The 27017-nt window shown below is 40.7% G+C and overlaps 1 protein-coding gene across 7 annotated transcripts in view; it reads left to right on the top strand.

The window, feature by feature from the left end:
- Positions 1–27017, top strand: part of RUNX2 (RUNX family transcription factor 2) — a 225452-nt gene that overhangs the window by 8237 nt on the left and 190198 nt on the right. For all 7 annotated transcript variants that reach the window (XM_072733143.1, XM_072733162.1, XM_072733180.1 and 4 more), the window contains exons 2-3: positions 866–1022; positions 6779–6883. In XM_072733143.1, the coding sequence (XP_072589244.1) occupies positions 866–1022; positions 6779–6883 (262 nt within the window). The remainder of the gene's footprint in view (positions 1–865; positions 1023–6778; positions 6884–27017) is intronic.

Genomic DNA, 27017 nt, shown 5'->3' on the forward strand with positions numbered 1-27017 from the left:
TCCTAGCCTTGGAGCGGTGAAAATGTTTGTGGACCTCAGAGACTGATTATCTGGATCCTTACTTGACTGAGTTAATCTGCTGCAGGTCAGCTGTTGAAGAGTAAGGAGGCAACTGTGTCATTTCAAGATGGCAGATGGGGCAAGACAGAATAAAGTTTGGCCAAGTTTGGCCAAGTTTTTTTTTTTTTTTAATCTATGCCACTCATTTGTAGGTGACCGTTTTCAGCTTGTTATGTACCTTTATTCTGCACCTAGACCTCCAGTTTCTTGACGGCTTTGTTCATATCCCACCACAGAGTGGGCATTAAGTAATTATTGCAGTGTGATTGAAAACCGAATATATAGCCCAAAGGAAGGGGATGAAATATAGTGCTGGATACCACACCGTATTGTCAGCAACTCTAAGATTTCACCTAAGTGTCTTCTCCCGTAGAGCCGACCAGACTTTCTTTTTTCAGCCTGTGATCTGGATGAGACCACACCTCAGGGCTCTCCAGGCTGCAGACAGGCGGTGCCTTAATATGTACGATGCAATCTGCAGATGGGGCGTCAGCCTTCCCTTTGTGGCATAATTCCTATGGACAACCTAACATGGGGATTTAATAAAAATGTACATGTATTCTGCAAAGAATCCAACAACAAATGAAGGAAACTTTTGCCTGCCTTTGAAATGGGTGGACCCTGCAACATTGGTCTGTTTGAAGTGGCATCCTGACCCATATGCAAAGCGTTCCTTCCTATGTGCCATTACTGCTCTAGAGCACTAAATCCTGATAAGACACATCCTTTACAGTGGGAATATATTCTTAGTTTTTAAGCTTTTCTGATGTGCCATTATTGCTGCTGTGTTTCCTGTTTTATGTAGGTGGTAGCCCTGGGAGAGGTACCAGATGGGACTGTGGTTACTGTCATGGCGGGTAACGATGAAAATTATTCTGCTGAGCTCCGAAATGCCTCTGCTGTTATGAAAAACCAAGTAGCAAGGTTCAACGATCTGAGATTTGTGGGCCGGAGTGGAAGAGGTAGGTCTCTTGATTTTTAATATTGATAGTGGAATAAACACATCAGGATCTTCTGATGAAATGTAGGCTAGTCTGTATACAAATCAGCACCTTCTCCCACTGAATGGAATTGCTGAAGGTTTTATTTAAATATGTCCAGATGAAGTTGAGTGTTTTTCTCAGTGCTCAGGCCTTTTTCATTTGTTTTATGATATTGAAAATTCAAACAGTGTTTTCAGAAGAACTAGTCCCTAATTTCACTGGGTTGTGAGCATATACGGTGGAGAGAACAGTTGGAGATTCAAGTTCTGAATTATGAGGAGCCAAATAACTGAGTAAATGGAGTGGCAACGAGTAAAGAAAAAGGAATGCATTGGATCAATTTCCAGATAACATCAGTTTTGCTCTAAGTTGTGGCCAAGGACAGCCAGCTAGTGTAATGCTCTTCACTTGGCACATAGGTTACCTCTGTATGATTTAACTTAACTCTTGTAATAAGAATCTATTTTTAAAAATCATAGTTTTTTACATGGCTTCTCATTTGCATAAGTGAATGATGTATTACCTATGTTAGAATGACTATAGAGAGTGGTCTAGACAGATGAGTGATTAAGATTCAATTAATTTCCACATTATTTGGGAGTCCTTAAGAAGGTAATAAAATAAAAAATAATTTCTTTTAGCATTTTCATAGTTGTTTTATAAAAGGGATTAATGTTTTAGGAAGAAAACCTGTCTCTAAAGAAACCAATATTTTGGCTTTTATTTTCTTTCCTGTGGAGAGACTTTTAATAGTCCTTTACAAGAAGTATTATGGTCATTTATATATATTTATTGAATCTAATATTTCCATTTTAAGTATCTCAATAAGAAGAGAGAAAATAGACCACTTTAGAATGGAGGTGAAATAAATTAGAATGACTTATTGGAACAACTTCTACCCAGGTTCGAATTAGGAAATGAGAAGCATCAGTTTTTAAACCATGTCCAATAATTGCTCTTTAGTTTGGATCAGATGTCATATTATTACCATTGTAAAAACTTGATAAGGGAAATTCAAGCAAGGCTGTTTCCGATGAGTAGTTTTAGTTTACTTTCTAGGAACAGGGCCAAGAAGCTGTACTTTTTAACTTAAAAAAAAAAAATGATGCATGCTAATGAGATACTGTCACTGAAAGGTTGTTTGAAATAAAATGAGGCTCAGAGCCTCTTGTAGACTCAAAACTAAAAGGGTTATCTCTGCATCAGATTTAGTTTACTTTCATTAAAAGGAAAAAAGACACATCCTATCTCACTGTTGACTGATTAGGTGTGAAGTGTGTGCATTTTTTTTTTTTTTCCTGTTACTGGTGCAGGTCCACAGTACAATTAAAGTTTCTCTTTTTTCTAGTAGGAATCAAGAAACATTTGAAAATGATGATTTACCTTCGTGCTCTGAATTGCATCTATCTTCTTATGTAACATTATTTTGTTTTTAATTAGAGTAATGAATTTCAGCGTTTAGAAGACTGGACACTATACTTACAGATCCCAGCTAGTGTTTCCATTTACCTTGCTTTTGTATTATATAGATGCTGCATAACTTTTCTCTGATCAATTTGAGTAGAAACTATGGCGAAGTGATAGTGTACTTTGTAAACCCTCAACATATTTATTTAAGAAACTTCAAAGAGAAACAAAGGGTGTGCACTGTTTTACTATATTGGCTTTCTGAGTTTTGGCTGGTTTCCCAAATAGCAATTTTTATATTTAAAAAAAAAAAAAAGACAGACTTAACTGCTTGCAGACTTTTCACGCATGGAAGATGAAGAAAGCTTCTTTTGATGAAGTGTAATTATGTCCAAACAGAGCTGACCCCCTCCCCCTATATTTCTTATGATCTTAACTGAAGAAAGTAGGATTTTTCCTTTGAAGCAGCCGGGACTTGGTGGAGGATCTGAAATGCTACAGTCTGCTGCCAGAGGCAGGATGGAGAAATTGGTCCAGACTTGTCTTCGAGACTTAGATTGGGGGTGAGGGGAGCGGGTGGAGAGAGAAAGAAAAAATTGATTTATCACTAATAATAGATTTTTATATCACGACATTAACATTATACAAAAGGAAATGGTAATATCAAACTGAAATCAAGAGGACAAAAGGATAGAGAACACTGATAGAGATACCATTCTTAGAGAAAAAAAAAAAAAGTCAGTTTTTCAGTGGCAGGAAACCCTTTAACCTGCCTGGGTACCTGACCTGCTTTCTAAAAAAAATGTCTTTCCAGCTTCCTCTTTGATTTTTACACTTCTACATTTCTCTTAAGTTATGAAGTCTGGATCATCACATTGCTACCCTGGTATTTCTTTTTCCCCAATGCTTTAAAATTTTCTATTTTGAAGAGCATGAAAAAAATAAAGAGTACCAAGTTTCTCAAACGTTAACACTTTTTCTTTTCAGTGGTAGACAGATAAATTCTCAGAAATTGAAAAACAGTTTTAGATTTATAAAGGAGTCACTTCACTACTGACTTTGTCACTATGGGTTATCTGATGGCTTTTGAAAGTGCTTTGAATTAAAAGTAGAGCATCTGGGAAGCTTGCATCAAGTTAGGAGTGGCTTATGTTTTTTAGCTGTTTTTTTTTTTCCCTTTTTTTTTTCTCCTTTGTATTTTAAACAGAAGTATTTGATATTTCAACAGAAATATGTGGTCCTTAAATTTTCTTGGTGTGCTTATTTTTACATCATACATGCTGCTTGTAGTTTACAAGCGGTTTTAAGCACCTACAGTATACAGAGCATGGTACTATATCGGTCTAAGATACAGTCCTTGCATCCACTCTTACCCTATCAATAGCCTCTGGAGCTAAGTTAGAATTGTCTTTCAACGGCAGTTCCTATGTTTATCTCGGAAAATATATGACTCAAGGACATATTTTGGAACTAGTTCCTAGATGAAGCCAAGGATGATATAATTAGTTGTCTAATGAGTGCTGGCTAGCTCCCTCAGTAAGAGTCTGCATTTTTTATCACTTATGGAATTTGAAAAAAATTTTTTTAAATTTAAACAAAATTAAGTAGATTATGAGTACTCACATAAACATTTGACAATGTATTATTATTTATGAGGTGAAAAACCAATTACTTATTTGGGTGGTAGTTTCTGGAAGTTTCTTGAACATTATGTTCATGTTCCTTCTGAAGGGGCAGTAAGAGGTAGAGGGAACCTCCTTGATTTTTATTTTAGTTGTTAAAGTACATCTTGATCCTCAGGATTTGATTTTTAGAAGATCGTAGTCATACTTAAATAATAGTTTCCTCTCCTCCAAACTTACCTCTTTTAAAAAGAAATTTTTACTGGTTCTGCTTTGAACCTGTGTGGGTGCTTTATACTTAAAGGGTACATTTTATATTGGCTTTTGTTCTTACACAAGATGTTTGAATTCGGGAGAAGCATCGATGACTTTGAATATCCGAAGGAAAACGTGGAAGTCTCAAATAGCAATATTCTCAGAACCAGTTTAGATAAGTTCATCAATGGTATTGCTAGCAGGTTATTTAGACTCATCGAGGACATGTGAGACATATACATCCTTGATTTATATTAAGATTTGTGCCATGGATGACAATTGCCTTACAAGCACCGCCCTTGGAGAAATGCAGTCCTGGCTCATGGACCATTGATCTGATCCAGAATGGCGTCTTTTAGGTTTAATCTAAATTAATTTTCAACTTAGGGGTTCACCCCATTCACTCCCCCAGATCTCTACATTGTTTTGAGGTCTCCATCTGGATCCAGTGGCTTCTTATTCAACTTTCTAATCTCCAGGTCTGTATGCTTGGAGTTTTCTGTAACTAGTTTAGACTGCCAGCTGCCTTTTTCTTCCACTTAGGCCTAATGTTTATAATAAATCCTCTGGTTCCTAACCAGACAATTGTATTTCTTAAACCCATGTAACATTCAGTCTATTATGGATGAAATATGATCTATCAGTGACACTTTAAGAATAGATGTTTTCATCATCCTAGCCGAGATACTACATTAGTGGATTTGTATTTACTGTTTCTTGGTCTTACAAAGCTGATTGGGACATGTGTAGAAATCAATTACCTATTAATTTTATAAAATGTTCTCTGACAAAGTTTAAGAGAAAAGCACTAATTTTAAGGTCTGGAAGATCTGGGTTCAGGCTCTGATATTTTTTCCTCTTATTACTTGTGTGGTTGAACTACTAAGCCTCTGTGGGCTTGGGTTTCCTCATTTGTGAACTGCAGGTGATGAACTTAACTGGATAGGATTAAATAAGATAATGTGTGTGAAGTGGCTGGCACTTACTAGATTTCTAATCAATACCCATCTTTTCCTGTCTGCTCCCCTCCCCTGCTCCTTCTGTCTTGTCTTCCTTTTTCTTTCTTTTAAATATTGGCCATCGAAAAGTAGAGCCAAAAGACTTAAAACTATATATACAGAGTAACAAGTGATGTGTGTCTTAAACATATTTTAGGAACTTACATGGTCTGGGTTGAAAAGAAAACCCATTCACTAGATTTGACAGCCAAAGACCTGTTCTACATTAAGCCTTATATATAACCTGTTCCATATTAAGCTTTGAAAAGATTGCATTAAACTCTGCATTGCTACATATTGTTTAAGATTTGTGTTTTGATTTAATACCCTCAAGCTTTCAGTAAAGGGAAAAATAGTCTCTGACCAAAAAACAAAGCAAAACAAAACGAGCTGTTTCAAGGTCTGGTACAGGAGCAGGCCAAGTGCACAGGCTGGCCTGAGATTGCCGAAGGTTTTATTGAGTCACTGTTTCACGCCCACCTTTTCCTGTCTTGTAACAGTTTGCAGTTTTGACTATCTGACATGACTAACCGTTGCAAATCTAACTGATTACAACTGTCAGTGAGTCTACTGTGTAACAGTCTGGATCTTCTTCTGGAGAACACAAACATCCGAATCTGCTACCAAACTTCTCCCTGTCTTCTTTCCCCCACCTCCATTCATCACCTCTAGCTCATTAATTTGAAACATCAGATGTAATATTTCAATGAAGTGCGCTGTGGGCAAAAAGCACCAATTCCTATTTATGTTGGGAGATGTCATGTACATTTAGCAAAAAATAAGTCACTGTCAGAGAGTTATTTCAGAAAGATTTAACAGCAAGGATGTATGTTAGGGAAGGGGTGGGCAGGGAGGAGAAGAACTCTGTTCCAGTAATGATGAAATCATCATACCACAGGCACATTAAGGCCAGGACAGGAGACATCGGCTCCTGTTAAAATGATTCCCATAAGAACCTTACTCTTTCATCTTCTTATTGTAGTGCAGTTAAGCAAATGAAATGCTAAAGCCATGTGAAGTAAATAACATAATCAACAGTGATTTACTATTGTTCTCTCATGGGGTCATGACCTAATCCTAAATAAAGACTTCTAAAATTGTCTGTGTTTGGATGTGTTCCTGATGTTGGAGAAAGCTGAAAGGAAGAGAATCCTCCTCAAGTGGACCAGAGTTTTTGTTTTTATTACCACGGTTGCTACTGAGCAGCTTTTTTGGGGAGTTGGACCTCTCTTGTTTAGCCCTGCAGTGAAGACGAAGATCTGTACACAGCGAGTTTAATCACTCCCTAAAGTGGTCATCAGAGGCCTTGTCATTGAGAATAAGGAGCCCTGTCTCTTTGTTTCATGACCTCCTCAGAGATGCTCGAGTGCAATTTGGAAAGTCTGTGCTGCTCTGTTATCTCAGGTGCTGTCTTTTTATATTCACTGTGGATTTTCCCCTTTTACATCTGCAGGCAAGAGTTTCACCTTGACCATAACTGTCTTCACAAATCCTCCCCAAGTAGCCACCTATCACAGAGCTATTAAAGTTACAGTGGATGGACCCCGGGAACCCAGAAGTAAGTACTTGCCTTCCTATTGGAGACGGTAACAGGGTGTGTGGAGACCTTATGAGGAATTTATCCCAGAGCTGTCAGCACTACTTTCGTGAAAACGGTTTCTTTGCAGACTTTGCTACCTGCGTGCGTTTGGACGAGGGGACAGTTCGCAGAGCTTCACAGTTTGTAGGAGATCAAATTACACTTTGAACTTTGTCACAAAATCAATAAGGCCAACCTAACTCGGGGGGACATGAAGGGGTAATTATTGGGTCACGGTAACTATGTGCAAAGACATTCTGCTCATCCGCTGTGCACAGTAGACAGGGCAGGCCAGACCCATGAGAGCTGAGGAAGGAAACAACAGACTGAAAAATCTTGAGCTTAGTCAAAAAGCATTTGCGTGTGTTTCCCATGGTCGAAGAATGTGTTTTAACTTTTTAGCTCGCCCACTCAATTCCCTTTATAAAGAGCACATTGGTTAATTACAAAGAATTTATTTGCAAATGATAACTTGCTTGATTGTTACAACACTGTTGTTTGGTCATGTTCTGGTAATTGTTATAGATAGTTTCTTTTAACAGATAGAGTCAAACCAGGTGTAAATCCGCCTTTGTGTGTTTGTCTGTCTGGACACCCAGGGGGTTTATCCTGGTGTTTGTTTAAGATAGTACACATAACCCATTGGGGCCGATAACGCATTTTCCTCCTAAATCTAAATTGAGATAGATTTTCTTCCCCACTTCACTCCCCGCCCCCAGAACCGATTTGATCAAATTTGGTAGAGCAGCATTTAAATGTATTTGGGGATTAAAGATTATTTGATATATATGACGTGAAACCTCCTGTGCCAGTGGAAACATATTGAACTCTACCTTTGATGAGTGAAAACATCAGAGCCCCAACCATTGTGTTTAGAGAGTTTTATTTGATTTGTAGTAGAGGTACAGCTGGCAGAAATATCTGTTATATATAATGATACACCTGCCAGGACAGCCAGAGTGACCTGTCTTCTCTTCCCCTAAAACTGAAGGAAAAGGTCAAGTTTTCCTCTCCCCAAGTAGCAACATCTTTTAGCAGTGAATGAAGGGTGCCTTGGGTTCTTCTTGCCACTATCTTTTCACAAAGGCTCATTGCTTGTCTGAACTGGGGAGGTTTCCTGCCTCAAAAGCCAGTCTTTGAGGCTTTTCTTCTCTCCTCCTTTCATGTGTATGGCTTCTTCTAGGTTCACAGTGCTGGGTCAATGCTGGCTCTGTTCAGGTTGAGAATGTTCTGTTAGGTGGTGGCCACACACATATCTCTGGTCGCTCCACGTCTCTGGTCATAGGAGCCAGTGGTCATGCAGTGCAGGTGACTAGAACAGAGCAGGGCTGTCTTGTCTGGTTTGGGGCTTTGGCTGACGTTCGTGGACTGCCATAAATCGGGGAAGATGCCTTGCGATGGAAGCCACATGTTATCTAATTAGCCCTCAAGTTCCTGAAAAGGCAGAGACATCCATTTCAGTCATGCATAAAGCAGGACAGCAGTCTTTTAACATTTAGCATTACTAATACTTATCTTTTAAAGATGTTTCCTGCTGATCTCAGCAGCTTTTCTCACTTCTTGGAAAAACCATTATTGTGTGTGTGTGTGTGTGTGTGTGTGTGTGTGTCTTTGTGTGCCTCTGTTTGTGTATGAGTCCATACATTCAGGAGTTGAAATTCAGAAGTTGATAGTTGGGAGAGGAAGCAGGAAAGTGATGACAAAAGATGAGGAAGCAGGGTAGCTTTGGGAAAGTCACTTCTCTCTCAAGTGACTTTACCTTCTTCCCAAGAGGTTGTTGGCAGAATTAATTAGTTGATAGGCTTACTACCCTGAAAAGGCAGAGAAATGCTCTGAAAGCATGGAGGGTTCAGGGTAGAGGGGCAGATGATCTATGTGTGACCTGAGTTCAGGCTCTGGCGCCGAGGGTGGGAGGGGGAGCAGATACAGATCTTGAGTGGCAGACCACTGAGTAACATTTTTCACCAACCAAAAACGTGTGTGACAATATGATATCATTTCTCTGACTTTATGAAGTGGCTTGCCAAACTCAATGCCTGGATACAAGGATGGGTATGGTGTCAGGAATCTTTTAGTCCTATAACCTTGAGTCTCTCTACTGGATTATTTCCTTCTGTTCTTGGCCATCCTGGGCATTGAGGGCATAGCACTCTTCTCAGTATTGTTCTTTAAATTTGAGAGTCCTGGGTGTGAAAGATGCCCGGGATTTTGCATTTTCTTCAACTATAACAGGATTTAGATTGATTGGTGCATAAACAACGTTAAATGGAGAATCCTCCAGAATGCAGGTTGGCAAACTTTTTCTATGAACTGCCAAATAGTAAATAATTTCAGCGCTGTGGGCCATATCTTCCCTGTCATGAGGACTCAGCTCTGGCAGTGTAGCTTATGTATTGGCTCAAGCCAATACATAAACGAGCGGTTGTGGCTTTGTTTCAATAAATCTTTATTTACAAGAACAGGTGGTGGGTCCGATTTGGTATGCAAGTTGCAATTTGCCATCCCTTGCTCTAGATTTCAAAGTGGCTTATGTTATTATTAACCCTTAACAGTAGGGCTTTAGAAAAAGGCTTTCCTGACCAAAGAGAAAAAGACAATGTAATCGTTTTCACCTTATCTCCAGCAGAATTATAATTCTTTAAGTAGTGGTTGTCACAGAGATAGTATCTACCTATTTATTATTGTGATGGTTTTTTGGGGTTGGGGATTTTATATCATTGATACCTGTTAATGGAATTTTACTCCCTCCTCCAGAGATCAGAATATATATATTGAAAAAGGCTACTTTTGGTGGATTAGCTATTTGGACAAGGACAAGTTCTGGATTAACTGGTTGGGTCTTTATTCAGCCAAGCATAGTGATGAAGGGTGTGGGCTTTGGTGGCAGACTGTCTGGATTGAATCCCAGGTCCACCACTGACTAGCTGTATGGTGGTAGGCCAGTCACCTGGCTTTCCTTTGCCTCAACTTCCTCATCTGTTAAAGTGAAAATAATAATAGTATTTTCCTCATCAGTTGCCGCAAAGACCTTAAATGATGTAATGTATGTAAAATACGTAACACGGTGACCATCATGTAGTAAGTGATCATTAAGTGTGAGTTGTTACTGCATAAATTCCCTTCAGTGTCAGGAGTTTGCTGTAGCGTTTGGCTTACAGTATGCTTCCAGGAAATAGATACCATCTAGGCTCTGCTCCCTCGTGTATTATTTTTTTTCCTTGCAGATGGTTTTGCTAATTTCTGCTCATTACTAAATGACAGTAAGAAGTGTTATAAACTGTGCCTTGAGCAGGTATTCCTGCTGCCTGGGGACAGCTGTGCAGAAGTGATGATCACCATAATTTGTTTGTAGTGAAGAAAAGTCCAAAAGAGGATGCGATGGCACTCGTGCCCCACTCTGAGGCCCTGTGCATCAGCACATCTGCCAAGACTTGCTTTTCACTCAAAAAGCAGGAAGGTTCCATCCTTCTATGTTGTCTGTCTCTGGCAGCTGAACCGGTGCTGTCACATCACAAACAACTTCTTTTCTTAATATACACATCTGGCGTTGGCAGTTGGACTAACTTCATAAGAGCGCACATGATCATCACTCATTACAAGATTAAAAAGTACCCCATGGCATCATTGATGTTTTCTAACTTTGATCTTTTGCAGTTGTGATTCATCTCAGTTATAAAACTTCCCTTTAAAGGAACATAGCCGATGACTTATTAGAACCTTCATCTTAAGTAGCGTAAACATGAAAATGGTGCACATCTTTACAAAATGCCATTTGTTTTCTTTGCCAGCTTATCATTTTAAGACATGACATCATACTTAAGATCCCAAATTTGTAAGTCTTGTGTTTAGGCAAGGCGTTTTGACCTTCTGTTGGCAAGTGAGCACCGAAGAACAACTGCCGTATGTTCGCCAGCAGGAGAAGTCAGTGTAGCAGCAGCAGCAGCAACGGTAATGCATTTGGATGCCTAACTCTTTCAAACATCAGTTTCTATTAGGATCCTCTGTTCCACGTGTGCCCTTGGTTCCAACTGCAGTCTGACTTAAAGAGTTTCTACGGGAAGGTGAACACTTGGTTAGCAGAGTCGTGGTGGTGGTTCTGAGTTAGGGAAGAGGACTGATGGAAAAGGTATTATTGGCTGTGCAGAGGATGGAAAAAATAAATCACCTTACGTAGTCAGGATCCTTTTAATTCTCTTGCTGTTTTTTCAGTTATCTATTGCTAAATAACAAACCGTCACAAAACATAATGTTTAAAGACAACGACCAGTTTATTATTCCTCATGGTTTGGGTGAGCTGCCTGGGGTTCATCTGGATGGGTTTTCTGTGGCCTTGCCTGGGGTCTTTTGTGTGGCTGCAAGAAGATTGTGGCTGGTGCTGGAACACACATGATGGTTTCATTCTCATGTCTGCTGCCTTGGTGGGATGGCAGGAAGGTTGGGCTTGGCTGGAACAATGGGACAGCTGGGCCTTTCTCTTTCTCCCTGTAGTCCTAGAGCCTTTCCCCCTCCACGTGGCCTATCCATCTCTCCAGCACAAGCACAGTCTGACTTCTTACATGGCAAGTCAGGGCTCCCAAAAATGCAATAATGGGAGCTTTTAGGCCTTCTTAAGGCTTCTTAAGGCTTCTTAAAGCTTAGAACTGCCATGGAATTACTTCTTCCACATGCTGTCGGTTAAAGCAAGATACAGTTAGTTGCAGCCTATGTTGAAGGGGAAGAAACCCACAAAGACATGAGTGATGGGGGTAGTGGTTCAATGGTTCACCAGTACCTCAACTTCCTTAAGTGCCTAGATAGCAAATATCATTGTTGCCACAGAAGAAATGATATTTTTTGAGGCATCGTCTTCTGAAAGGTCTCTTGACTTTTTAATCTGGAGGACATTTAAAGTTCTGCTTCTTTTTCTGTCCAGTGTTTACAGGATTTGTGCAGCACTCAAGAGGGCAGGATATATGAGGCTAGGGGGGTCAGGTTTGGCCACAGTACCGTGATGCTTTATCATCAAGGGAGGAGGTAGTTCAAGTCCCATCAGCTTCTTATCAGAGTTTTAAGGAGAGAGCTGAGTCTCCAGCCAGTGCCCTCTGGTTACATTAATTCATAATCACAGAGGTCCTCTTCCCTGCTAAGATCCATTCAAGAAGCCAACCATCAAAATCACAAAGTCTTTACCCTACTTTCCTACCTACCTCAGTTTCTTAAAAAACAAACAAAAAAACCAAAAAAACAGTTCTACAAGGTGACTCTCAGTTTTGTTTTTATTTTTAAGATTTTATTTATTTGAGAGAGAGAGAGAGAGAGAAAGGCTGAGACACAGGCAGAGGGTGAAGCAGGCTCCATGCAGGGAGCCCGACATGGGACTTGATCCTAGGTCTCTAGTATTACGCCCTGGGCTGAAGGCGGCGCTAAACCGCTAAGCCAAGGCTGCCCATGACTCTCAGTTTTAATTATCGTAACTTCCTTCCAAATGGAGGAAATTTGGTAATTATTAGATGAATTAAGGGTGAGTGTTACCTTGGGTACTTGGTATTTGCAGGTCAAATGGAGGTGCACCAGACCAATACTCCTATGAGAGATGAACATTTAATGTTTGAACATAAAGAGGTTATTAGCCTTGCCTGGCAACATGGCAAGTCTGTAGCAGAAGTATTTTATGAATCCTCAAATGGAAGAGCCTGGAGGTTTTATAGTTTATATCATCCAGCTTTGGAAGTTCTCACTTGCTAGCACATCTGTAAACCTGATAGCCTGACAGACATGAGGGGGTGTCTTAAGTTTTTGCATGCTGTGCCCTAGGGAAGCAAATCATAGTTACTCTTTAAGGAGAGACCAGAGTTGTCATCTGTGTCCTTCCTGCTGGGACACTACCGTTCACTATTGACCAGCTAGCTCCCTGTCCTAACCCGGTGGGAGAAGGAAGAAGATCTGCTCTTCTTTTCCTGCAACACTGCCCTGTTTGGCTGCATTTTTTTTTTTTTTTTTTTTTTAGAGATTTTACTTACTTATTTGATAGATTGAGGAGAGAGAAAGAGAGCCGAGCACGAGAGCAGGCACATGCATGAGCAGGGGTGGGGTGGGGCTGGAGGAGGGGCAGAGGGAAAGGGAGAGACTCTCAAGTAGACTCTGTGCTGAGTGGGGAGCCCAACTTCCAGCTCAATCTCAGGACCCTGAGATCATGACCCTGAGATCATGACCTGAGCCAAAATCAAGAGTCAGATGCCTGACCGACTGAGCCACCCAGGTGCCCCCCTGCTTGGCTGAGTTCTGACTTGAGTAAGGGCTGGCACCTAGGCAAGGAAGAGGCTGTCTGGAAGTGCAAGGTAATGTTTATATTTCTCAGACTGCCTCAGCACCCTGGCTCACTCAGCTTGTCAGGCTTAGGTCCTCAGCCAAACTGGTTTCTTTTCCTGCTTGCACATTCTCACCTGTGCATCACAAGTTTATAATTCTTTGGAGATAGTTTTATTATTCCGTGTTCTTAAGGCACTTCCAGCTGAAGAAATGTTACCTTATGAACCTAAGTTAACAGACTTACACGAAACAGGGTGGTTCTGGGCATGGCATCATCTCATTATTCTCTAATTCTGTTGTACCTAGACCTGCTTTTTCTAGCCCCGTGGAGGGTGGAGAGATTCGAGATTCGAGGGGCTGGCCTTTTCTCTTCCTCATTCCAGTTAATTTCAACGGCAGCTCGCCTTCATCCTCCACCACCCTTCGTCACAGTTGCGCGAAAGAATAGACTTCTTGTGGTGGTTGGCCCATGCCCTCTGCTTATTTATGGACAGTGAACGCTTGTTTAGAGGTTGGCCGCACGTGAAAGGCGGGGAATGTGTAATATGTGTTGCATGGAGGGCTAGCAGAAGAATTTTTTTAAGGTCACTGGACATCTCTGGATGCAGTTCTTGGCATTCATAATCTTTCTGTCTGTGAAGATAATTTGAGAAAATCTTCATAGGTCTTGTCCCATACTCCTGATGCCACAGTCCTTAGTGCAGAGCATTAGTAGAAAAGCCGGTTACTTCTTGCCGTGGAGACTTCCCCTAGTTCTTCATGTGTCTCTGAAGTGCCCAAGGAATGGAAATTATGGGTAAATGCCATGTTTTGATATTTACAAGTCAGTAAATATAAGCCATGGTTTGGTTGTCATGAATATTAATCATTTGGTCACTAGTATTTAGAGCATTGTTGAAAATCTTTGACTTAAGAGAATAAGAGCAGGTAAAACAAAACAAAACTGTTCCCTTTCCTTAAGAAAGATGGGGCAGTCAGAAGCGCTGCTAGAGGTCATGTCTGGTGGTTGGTGGAATGTGCTCTTGAGAAGAGCAGTTTTAAATCTCTTTCAGTACTTTTTTTTTTTTTTTTTTTTTTTGTTGACTGACTGTCAGGAGCTGGGAAGATGGCCAAGAAGGAAATGACACATCGAGAAGCATTTTGTGTTGTGCAACATTCTGTGGAACTGATGCAAGGCTATATGGCCTGTTTACACATTCCTCCGCTAGCCGACTGCATGGCAGTAATTTACTTCAGCAGCACATGGCATGCTGTAGCAAGGAGCTATGGCCCTAACATCCTTTCATGGCAAATTAGCACAGCCGTTAAAACATGCTTGTGTCCCTCTTCTGCACTTTTTTCCCCCTGGCTTCCCAGTTCTGACGGGTGCTTTCTCATTGTATGGGACTTGTGTTAACAAGGAGCTGTGGCTTTCACAGTAGGAGCACATTTTCTTCCATATGCACGTTCCAGTCGATACATTTCCATCTAACTAAGTTATCTCATGGCAGGTTTTCAGGTGTATGTGTCCTAAAAACACACATATACTTGATCTAGTGTATCAGTGGTTTGTGTTTTGGTACAAGTCAGAAATCGTTCATTCTCAAAACAGTGTTAGGGACGTGAGAGAGAGAAAAAAAATTTTTTATATTGATGAATTTATTATTAATTTATAAAAAAAATGTTCTTTCCAAGAAAGAAAGTTCCTGATAGATCACTGAACTGTCTTACTTCTGTTTTGTTTATGCTATCACATTTTCTTCAAGAGGGACTAGACCAGATGAGAATGAATAGTATACTTAAAGATAATAGAGGAAAAAGATTGTGTTGCTGCTCTTTATGGTCATATATTTGTTCCTACCTAGCATATTTGTAGGATGCATTTGTCATGTGCACGAAAGCACATCTTGTAGTCTTCACATAAAATCTCAAAAGTTGTTTTTTTTTTTCTTTTTTAATCTAGGCAGGTATGGACAATAATTGCTCATGTTTTTCATGTACCTTTTGGAAATTGGTCTAAATTAATTAGGCCGTTTAGGTCTAAGTTAATTCAGGGTCATATGCAACAGTTCAAGTAGGAGACTGTATTTGGGGTGTGGTACTTTAGTAGCAATGGGAGAGCTCCCTGTTCCTCTCCCAGTTTCTCTGCTGCTGTGCACTGGTGGCTAAAATCTATTTGCTAATAGACAAGAGCACCTCATTCAAATTCAGAGCTAAGGCTTAAGTCCAAACGTCTGGAAATGGTAACTCAGATTTAAATTCAGATTAAGTCAAAGAGAAGTGATCCATAATCCTGTTTTAGGAGCAAGTTTTGGGAGATAAAGGGAGAGTAATTAATGAAGCCCTGAGCACTAGAAAGTAAACAGTGGCTCAAGTGTGCAGGGAGGACCTCAGTCAGCCTTGGAGGTGGCCACTGCCTGCTTGAACCCTTGCAAACTTGTTGCAGGTCAACATTCGCAATATGGATTTCTGATGCTTTGCAGGTCTGGCGTACTCTTAGCAAATGCAGGATTCTATAATTTTAAGGTGTGAGTTTTTGTTTTTTGTATTTCTGTATTTCCTCTCTTGTCAAGTGTTTCCCTTTTACAGGATATTTCTTATTCAGTTTTGTTCTAGATACGTACTGGATTTCCTCTTCTACTAGTTTGAAAATTAACATGTAATTTCTTTCTTTCTTTTAGTAGTTACCCTTACCGTTTCAACACATATATCTGTCTTTTTAAAAAATCGTTATTTTATTTTTTTAAGTTAAAAATGAGAACAGTTTAATATTAAGAACAATAGCATAAGAAAGTAGTTTTTGACAGATTAAAATTTTTTAATAAAGTCTCAAATAAATTTCAATTTCCATGCTATTAATACAAAGTTTAGAACAAGATATCACTACAATCATGTTGCTATCTAAGATATGGTCATCTTCTCACTAAAGAACCAGTTTGAATGGCATAGTGTACTTTACATTATGAATTAAAATTAACAAATGTCTTTAAATACATATATATACCCAAATATAAATACCTAAGAGTTTTAATGTTTTTAAAAGATTTTATTTATTTATTCCTGAGAGAGAGAGAGAGACAGAGACATAGGCAGAAGGAGAAGCAGGCTCCCCATGGGGAGCCTGTTAGGGGAGAGCCTGTTAGGGGACTCGACCCCAGGACCCTTCATGACCTGAGCTGAAGGCAGACGCTGAGCCACCCAGGTGCCCGAGTTTTTGTTTTTGTGTTTTTTTAATTAATCATGATCTCTGTCTGCCTCTTGGATACTATAAGAACTTCAGCATACTTGTAAATTGCCATCACTTCCTGTCTTCTGTCTTCTGTCTTTGGTCATCTGATATTTTTTATCCACTTTTTATACTCCTCCGATTAATTGTTAGCACTGTTTAAACGGTACGTTTATTAATCTATTTGCTCACCATTCCTTCCTACACCTCAGTTCTTCCTTCTGGATTCAGTTTCCTTTTTCATGATACAGATCCTTTAGTAGTTCCTTCACAAGAACCTGTTAGTGGTAAACTCTGAGTTTTTCTTCCTAAAAATGGCAGCATTGTGTATGCCAGCTACTGTGATATGCAGGGCACCCAACTGAAAGTCTATCTGTCCTTAGTGCCTGAGAGTCACACTATAGTAGTCCTTCTTCTTCTTCCTCTTTTTTTTTTCAAGATTTTATTTATTTATTCATGAGAGACAGAGAGAGAGGGGGGGGAGGGCAGAGACACAGGCAGAGGGAGAAGCAGGCTCCTTGCAGGGAGCCCGATGCAGGACTCGATCCCGGGACTCCAGGATCAGGCCCTGGGCTAGGCGACGCTAAACCGCTGAGCCACCCGGGCTGCCCTATAGTAGTCCTTCTTATCCACAGTGGCTACGTTCTAAGACCCCCAGTGAATGCCTGAAACCATGGACAGTACTGAACCCTACAGATACTATTTTTTTTCTATCTCTACATACCTATGAGAGTTGAATTTATAAATTAGGTACCGTGAGAGATTAACAACAATGAATAATAAAATTATAACAGTATACTCTAATAAAAGTTATGTGAATGTGGTCCCATCCTCTCTTTCTCAAAATATCTTACTCCTCTGTACTCACCCTTCTCCTTGTGATGATGATGATCACATGATGAGATGAAGTGAGGGCAATGACGTAGGCATCGTAACATAGCATTAGGCTGCTGTCTTGACGTTCTGAGGATCATCTGCTTCTGGATCATGGTTGACGGTGGGTAACTGAAACTGCACAAAGTGAAACTGTGGATAAGGGGGACTGTTGTACTTGTCTTCCTTTGTGCTGAGACTTTCCGGCATTATTACCAGGCTAGTCAGAGTAAGGTTGAAAGGAAGAGAATACAGTATGGATAGGTTTTCATGGAAGATGGATGAAGGGAAATGGACCTAAGTGCCTTTCACCGTGGGGAGCTCTGAAGGGTCCAAGACCAATGGTGGAGAGGAGGTGGGAGGGAATGTTCCAGCAGAGGGGAGGGGTTGAAGAAAGAGGCATATAGGGAGAGGAAATGAAATGCCTTACTCCACTGTTTTTGACTCAGGCAGGGCCTAGGTTGCTTTGGAGCTTTCAACCCAAATTTATGTTAAAGCCAGAAAAAAAAAAAAAAAAAAACCCCAAAGAAACCTCTTTGAGGAATGCATTGCACAGTTTATAGGTGGGTAAATCAAGGCATGGCCATTTGAAAACTCAGTTTGCAAAAAACCCACAAAACTCGTTATAGCTGATCCTCAAAGGTTATTGGTTGTTGCTCTTTGCAGAACTAGAGCAGCATTTTTTAGATATTGTTGTCCACACGTTTCCTGTCATTTGATGAGAGTACAGGTCTCCAAACCAAAAGGTGCTTCTTATATACAGTAAATGAGTCGCTGAATGAAGCAGAGAGAGAAAAATAGGTGTATGGATGGAGGAGCATGGTTTAAGAGAGTCGGGAGACCATAACCTGGGATAGAACTTCTGTAGGCACAGTGGACAAGGTGACTCCAGGGTTGGCTTTGTGCACTGCTTGTTAGGGTTGGGCAGGAAGTGGCTGGTGGGGAAGAGGTCAGCTCACACCTAAGCAAGCTGGTACTCTCTGCCTCTCTGCCTTTCCGTTAGCCCCCCGACTGCCTATGCATCATCTGTGATGTGCATGTTCTTACTCTTTACCTTCTTGATACTGATTTTCATGACCTACAACTTGAGTAAAAAATGCTAGTATGCATTTTGGCTGGGCAGTACTCAGGATGATTTAACCAAGGCTCTATGTCTCTTTAGATTTGGCCCTGGAAATCATTGGTAGAAAAAGATAGGCCCTTCAAGAAGATGAGGAAGGTACCAGAATATAGGCTGCTGTACTTACCAGAAGTGAGGAGAAACATGGATGTGTAAAAAAGGGTGTGTGTGTGTGACTATGAAGTCAAGGTTACTAATTCTAGAACTTTGGTTTCTGTTTCACCCTCTCACCATTCACACTACCTGCAAAAACAAGTTATAATGTTTTCCGTATCGTGAGGGCTATTTCAGAGTAGGTTAACGGGGAGTCTGTCTGTATGGGCAGTTTGTATTTAAGATGTGGCTTCAGGTATGGTTAAAAGAAGTGGAGGACCTGGAAATTCCTCTGGTGAGGACTCAGTGCCATGTTATTGACCCTGGGCAAATCACTCAATTACTGTCCAGCTCAATTTCTTTGTCCTTCAAGTAGAAATAGGCGTGAAGACAGCTTCAGAGTAGTTGGGAGTAACTCCTAAGGAATGATCATAAAGAACTTGGCGCACATGAAGGGCAACTTAAATACCAAATAGTAATTATGTAGCGCCTTTCTGCCAAGGAGTTCCAAACACTTAGACATTACCTCACTCAATTCTCTTTACACCCCTTTGAGGGATGCATTGTACATTTTACAGGTGGGTAAACCAAGGCATGGCCATTTGAAAACTCGTTGGCTCTATGTTGCTCTGCAATTCAGCAGATGATCTGTGGAGGTGGGAAAGGAGCCCAGGTCTCGTCTTGCTTGGTTATTCACCACTAAGACTCCCTGATGCTTTGTCATGGAAGTTGTGGAAGCTCTTGGTTGGGCTTTTGGTTGATGTTATGAAGTGGCGTTGCTTAAGAAGGAAACCTGGAGATGTAGTAGCAGTGCTCTGTGGCAAATAAGTCGCAGGGTTTAAGGCCTCACACATAGAAGGCATAGATGTGTGTATGTGTGTGTGTGCACATGTTTGTTGAAGAGTCTTGAATTCGCTCAAATGGAAGTTTAACTGAGCTGAAAACACTGAATTTTGTGAGATAAAATAAGATGTGTGAGTTAACCCTCAGTAGAAACTTACTTCAATACCAGTGAAATAGTGCTCGAACAAAAAGTTAAAGATTTTATTTATTTATTTATTTATTTATTTATTTATTTATTTATTTGAGAGAGTGAGAGAGAGCGCAGGAGGAGAAATAGAGGGAGAGGGACAAGCAAACTCCGTGCTGAGCAAGGAGCCTAAGATGGGGCTTGATCCCATGACTCTGAGATCATGATCTGAGCAGAAACCAAGAGTCTGATGCCTAACCAACTGAGCTGCCTGGGCACCTTCAAAAAGTTAACATGAGGAGCGTCTGGGTGGCCCAGTCTGATAGGCATGGGATCAGACTGGTTTCAGCTCAGGTTGTGATCTCATGGGTTGTGGGATTGAACTCTGGCTAGGGCTCTGCATTCAGTGTGTAGTCTCTCCCTCTGCCCCTTCCCTCACTCATGCACACATGTGCACTTGCTCTCTATCTCTCAAATAAGTAAATCTTTAAAAAAAGTTGCATGGGAAGAAAATGTAGGCAAGTACATGGTAGAAAGAGTAGAAAGTAAAAATTAGTTAAGAGAATAAAACGTGTCCCTAATCACATCTCCAAAGATTGCCACTGCTCGTGTTCTGATGCTAATTGCCTGGATGTTTTCCTGTGGCACTGATGGTCCTTTTGTGGAGGTGATGGTAGTAAGGAAGTAGCATCAGGACAACGATGGAATGCTCTTAAGTGGCATGCCTCTGTTGAAGCTAAAAGGAGAGAGAATAACTGGAAACGAGATAGGTTGCTTGAAGGAGCAAGAGTGAGACAATGGGATGGACAGCAGGTTCTAGTGAAGGTCTTGGAAGAGGCAGCAGCTGTCTCTGTGATAGGGCGGGCTGGCCTCCTCTGACTAAGACTGCATGGGTCCGAGGAGGAGGACCCCTACCCCTTCTTCCTACTAAACAATCCCACCACTATAAACATCTGCCCCCTTTATTATAGCTACCAGAACCCCTTTTTAATGACCATTAGATCTGCTTTAAAAATGTAAATATCTCTGGCAGTGGGGATATTTATTCGTTCAAAAATGATTTTTGAGTGGGTACAGTTAGCCAGGTGCCAGGCTCACGAGGCAAAGCAGATACGATCCCTGCCTTTGAGGAGCCTGCATCCTGAGGGGAAGATGGACGAGAGATGAGCACATCAGCATTTGTGTTTAATTGCATCTGATTGTAAATTGTGATAAGTGCTTTAAAGGGAACTGATGGAGCCATGCCCCAAAGAACAATGGGGCATCAGGGGACGGGTAGGAACCTATTCTAGAGTGTGCAGAGAAGACCACTTGGGAGGAGATAACATTAGAGCCAAGGCTGAAGGGTGAGAAGGAGCCAGCTCCGAGAAGGCCAGGGAAGACGCTTCAAGGTAAAGGACATATCATGTATCAAGCTCCGAACATGCTCAGTGTCAGAATCTATTGTCTAATTTTGGTAGAAGAGAAAGCAGTAGGAGAATGCCTGCGAAGTTGAGAAAAGGTTTGCAGAAAACGATAACCAGAATCACCTCCCTCAAAGCTGCTGGTTGTATCATTCTACCCATGGTCTCCGTAGCGAAATGTGAGGAGCACAGAAAGGTTCTCTGCGTCCACCCCCACAGGCCCTAAACCTCTCTCGTGTGATCCTCGCCAGGGTGCCTAAGATTCTTCTTTGGGTTAAGGCTTTGAGGACAGGACCTGCAGAGATGTTATCTGCCATGGAGAACACATTTGAAGACATTTTTGGTTAATAACTTGGTTTACATAAGTGGATCAGATCAGATTAGCTAGATACTCATTTTATAATAGGATCATTTAGGGAAAGTAAGTTGAGAAAGACCTGGAAGAGCTCTGTCTGGTGAGGAAGATTGAGTGGGAGTAGATGGGGGAGGAGGGGAACGGCTGCTCTGTGACCAGCACTAAGTAGTAAGAACACCGGGTCCCGACGAACATGTTTTTTTCTTCTAGAAGGAGCCCTAGGAGCAGGTTTGTACCAAAAATTACCCAAACAAAGCAGTAGGTTACCATTCAAGTCGAGTCTTCGGGCTTTTATGGACAACGAAAAACAATTCCAAAGGTGAGCTGGGTTTCAAAACATGAAGGCAACATGGAAAACTGAAGAATGTTTAGCACAGAGCATTGATGATGATTAAAGGATTGTAAAATTGAACCTATAAGTTGAAAGACGTGGGATTATTTTGCTTCAAGAAGAGGAGACAGAAATGACTTAATAACAGACTTCAAAATTATGAGGAGTTATTAAGCTGTGTATGGTGACCAGCTGTTTTGTTTCTGGCACGGTCAGAGAAAGAACAAGTTTTCACTGAAGCATGATAGATTTAGGTTGGATTTAGAGAAGGACTCCTGGACTATAAGAGTTGTTAAATAGAATGGGTGACTAAAGGCTGAGGGTTTGACCAGATGGCTTTTCATTCAAATCCCCTCCATATTAGCATTTCTCTGTGTGTTTATGAAGTGCAACAAAGCGCCACCTTTCTGCTTTTAAAGTCAGAGGCACTATTTCTGGTTCCCATTATAATTCTGAAGCTCAGAGTTGCACAGGTTTATAGACACAAATGATGAGGGTAATTTGTCTTGCTTCAATGGCCATTAGAATCTTTGATTGAGAAAAATATAACCAAAAAAGAGGAACAAATCTGCCACATGATAAAAAAATTATTATTGGTAATTATAACAGAAGTGTTATCAAGAATGAGGGACCGAGTGAGATTTTATTTTTGGAAAAACTCAGGTATATTTGACTTGTCTATGCCAGATCCAGAAGGTGGGGTTTTATGAAGTTGACTCATTTTTTGTTCTCTGTTCCTTCCTCCTGGGAGAAATTAAAAGCACTTCCAGGTGACACCAAAGTTCATGTAACCTGGAGTTTGAGAGATGGGATCCACAAATCACCCTCAAGGAATGTATGGGCACAGAGAAGGAAGGAGAGCGTTTATGAGCAGGATTTATTTCTGAAAACAGAAACCTTCATGCATTTAAAAGCTGGCAGAGCAGTGGCGAAGCTGAGCAGAACAAACCTGAGAAAGACCTACTGAGTGTGCCATCCTGTCCACTTTGGAGCTGGGACGCAGGGAAGCAAAGAGCCTTGTTTCCTGGCTTTAGCCTCTCTCAGCGAGGCCAAACGTCAGTTTTTATTTTTAGATTTATTCTTGAATCCAGTCTTTTGCTTATTAAATACCTGTTGGAGCAACTTTTGTAATAACAAATTAGCACACCTGCAGATGGTTTGCTTTAAGCACTCATGATAGCTCTCTGATGAAACTATGAAAAACAAAGTATGTGCACATATGTAGCATTCTCAGATGAGTGCTTTGTTTTGAGCTAAGTGGATATAATTTTCTCTAAAGGAAAAAAATAATCAAAGAGACGAAAGAAACAGACTTTGAAACAGGTGACCCAACTGGGACGAAGGCTAAGCGGGTGTGGTGCTAAGCTAGGGGAAAGGAAAAATACTCAGAAAACATATTTTTCTTTCCTTCCAAAATAACTTGGGCTCATTGGTTCATTAAGCACACTTCAGACCCTTGAGCCACTACTCTTTCCAAAGCATCATCACTGTTGGAGAGCCGCCCGCAGCCCACCATTGGCTGCACAACCCACTTCCTTTCTCTGGCCTCCTTTCTTGTCTGTGATATTTTCTTTGTGGCCTCAGCACTTTGGTACATTATTTATTTATTTTCATGATCTCTATGTTTGGGTCTCCCCCACCCTCAGATAATTTATTTTTAAGACCCCTTCTAAGGATCCTTAAAAATTAGAGCTACCTTTCCTGTAGCAAAAGTCGACCTGAAAGGGATTCGTGTCTCCTCTTCTCTGCTCTTGAGGTCAAGAGATCGAGAGTCGGAAGGAAAAGCAAGGGAAAAGAGGTGTGGTTTACTCCTATTACAAAAAGGAGCTCTCTTCTGAATACTTTGTTACTTGGAAACATCTCTTCCTTACACGTGTGTAGACAGCAGAAGGGCATTTATTCCTTATCATCTGTATACCTTTTAAGTATTATGGACCAAGGAATAAGTTATGAAACAAATCATATATTCTCTGAGGCAACACAAGCCCATTGGTATACCCTCCCCCCACCAACATGGCTTTGTCATCAGTTCTTCTTGAGCTTTTTTACCTGGAGTAAGACTTAAAACCAACTTCCCTTTCCTTTTGAGAAACTGTGATTGAGACCAAGTGAGTGTGTTCAGTCGCCGGGGCTTTAGGGAGGTTGGACACAGAGCTGTAGTAATGTCGAAAGGCTCATCAAGAAGGACAAAGGTTTTCATAAAGGTCTTCAGATGTAAAGGGAGCAAGAGTGGGTGTTCAGATAGCGTGCCAGTGGAAAAAGTGCCTTGATCACTGTGCCTTGATCACTTCTCAGGGGATTCCCACATGGACTCCCCTGGGTACTTTTAGAAATCTATGTTTATGGCACAGATCAGAAAGCAAGGAAGTTGGTTGGGGCTGGGGCTGCAGGGGTTTCTGGGTTCTATAATGAGGAAATCATACATGGACTAAAATGTAGAATATATGCCCATTTTCTTATTTATAGAGCCTATTTTTGCTCCCCTTATATATTATATATTGGTTCCATATATTGTCAGGCCTGAGGCAGCATTTCCTTGGTAGAGCCACATAGCTATAATAACCCAAGCAGGAGAGCTGTCTTTTCTCTTTGCTTTCATCCAGGCTGTCCAGGAGCTGTGCCGAGGATATGGTTTGATTGTAGTTAGCCTGTCACTTGCTAGCCCAGTGGTGGTATAGAAATAGAAGTTAGTTAATTAGGAAGGGACTTGATGGGATATAACAACACGGAACATCCATTTTTGCTGAGGGTTGACTTTCCATCCTCAGTCACAGCCCAGGAGAAGCCCTGCATGGAGTGGCGTGACCACTTCATTCTCTCTTGTTAGGAGAACTGAAATATCATAAAAATTTGCAACTGAGTTGGAAAAAATCTGACAATGAAAGATGAAATGTAACTTTTGCAGCATGAGATTTGTGGTACAAACTGACCAGAGGAAGGAAACCTGATGATCTAGATAGATGCCTCTGGTTATTACTACTTTTGTTATGCACCCCTGTACTCAACAGGATGAGTCAAATATCACTGTAAATGAAAACTTCATGAGGGATGGAAGATGATCCTTGTGTTTGAAGGAATAGGTGGCTTTTCTGGCTAATTTATAAATTCTCCTTTCATTCTTTTCAAAGTTGGAATAAGTTATGCTAAAAGTCTATTGGAAAAAAACATTTTTTAATTTCTGAAATTATTTTACTTAGTGTTTGCTACTGTGAAGAACTCCTGAAGCTGAACCATGGCTGAGTTATATTCCTAGTTCTAGACCTGTTGCTATTTGTCTGGTTCTTGGAATGGATTTCGATAGTTTTCACATCAGGAAAATATAGTCACATTATTGGTCTCAATTGTTAGGCAGTCAGAAGACTTGCGGTTGTAAGTTATTTAAAATAATTGCTTTAAAAAGATGATTATACATCAGGACATTAAATCCCAAGATTTCTACACACTTAAGAAGTACCTGTAAGCAATTCCATGAAATTCTAATGTCGATACTTAGACATTGTTGTCCTCAACAAGTTTGGTCATTAAAATCAGTTAACCTCAGGAAGCAAAGTCAGCTTTCATAAGATATATATGTCCTCTCTTTCTTCACTAATTGGGCAAACACTTACAGCTGGTCTGCTCTGTGTCGAGCCTCTGAATGTTGGGTGCTGATGAAAGAATTTTGAGAAGCCAACTTGGAAGAAACATAGCAAAATTGAGAATAGAGCCAAGTTGAGTAATCAGTATTATGTTGAACGTATCAGGACATCTAGAGGGCTTACTGTGTAGGGAAAATGAGCAGGGTGCCAGCTTTTCCTTTAATAACTTGTGAAAGTTTATGACTAGCCATACTTTATTGTCAGTTGTGGCCACAACCATATCTCCTGACAGCTTCAGTCCCTTGTCCCTATTGCATCTGCTCTGTGCCCTTACTGAGAACTCAGTCCCATGGTCTCCCATCTTACCTCTGCTTATTGTGGCATATTCTCCCCTCTGCTCTGTCATGCAGCAGATCTCCCTCCCTAGCAGCACCTGCAAGCTCTCTTGCTCTCTCACTATTCCCATTGCCCAGAGCAGTGGGGGACACTTCTCTGTCTCACAGAATGGGCTTCCATTTTGATTCCAAGAAGGGTTTCCAAAGCAAAGGAGAGTGCCACAAAACTTACCCAATTTGAAGAGAGTGTGTGCATGGTGGAGGCAGAGCATAACAACGAATGTCCGTTGGTCCATGAGGCTCTGTGCTGGATGCTTTATATCCATTTCTCCTCTTTGATAAATGAGAAAATGGAGGCCTCAAGGAGAGTTGAGTTTGCCAGCCCAGTTCCTTGGCAGCAACAAAGTCAACTCTCTTCTCTACTTTTTCTGCTGCTTGATACCAAGGGCTTTGAATATCTGTGAGTGATTTTGGGAGGCAACCTTATAAAACTTTATGTCAGAGGTTAAGGCAAATCTAAACTAAGAGTCTCAAATATTATTTGTAGTTCTTTATTTCTCCTCAGTTCGGTGGGAAGTGGGAAGGACTGGGGCAGAAGGGGAGAAACCCTGGTACAGAGGGTCTCATGTGACAATCAGCAGTACAACTTTGGATTCCTCTGGCTCTGACTTATCTTTATGAGGCCACCTTTTCTTCTTTGAGAAATGGAAATTATTATCAGTCACAAGAAAGGAATTCCTACCTACTGAATGGGATTTGTTTTTTCCTGTTGGCCTTAATGCTGCCATGTATAAGTACTCTGCCATTGCAGAAAAGTAGTACTATTCTTTTTTGGTAATTTAGATTATGTGGAAAATACATTGTTTTGGTGAAAATATAACATTTGTGGGACTAGTAATAAAAGCATATATATGGTGCAGTGCTACCCATTGTTTCTTCTTACATTTTGAATAAAATTTATTTTTAAGATGTAATTGTTTTAGAGAAGTTTTAGGTTTATAGCATAATTGAGAGGAAGATATGGACATCTCTCGTGTCTCTTGCCGCCACACGTGTAGAGCCTCCCCAACAGCAGCAGCTCCCGCCAAGTGGTACCTTTGTTACAAATAATGATTGCACAGTAACACATTGTGATCATCCAAAGTCCTTATTTTACGTTACAGTTCCCTCTTGTTGTTGTATATAGTATGGATTTGGACATATGTGTAATGACATGTATCATATGGAGTAGTTTCACTGCCCTAAAAATCCCAACTCCACCTATTTATCCTTTCGCCCTCAGCCAAGCCCCTGAAAACCTGTGATCTTTTTAATGTCTCCATTGTATTACCTTTTCTAGAATGTCATATAGTCGGAATCATATAATATGCAGCCTTTCCTGATTCACTTCTTTCACTTAGTAATATGCATTTAAGGTTCCTCTATGTCTTGTCATGGTTTGAGAGCTCATTTCTTTTTAATACTGCATGATATTCTGTTGTATAGATATATCACAGTTTATCCATTTACAAGAACGTTTATTTTCATTTAATTACTACATAAGAAAAACATTGGATGGAAAA

The sequence above is a fragment of the Vulpes vulpes genome, chromosome 1, assembly GCF_048418805.1.
Source record: "Vulpes vulpes isolate BD-2025 chromosome 1, VulVul3, whole genome shotgun sequence".
Classification (NCBI taxonomy): domain Eukaryota; kingdom Metazoa; phylum Chordata; class Mammalia; order Carnivora; family Canidae; genus Vulpes; species Vulpes vulpes.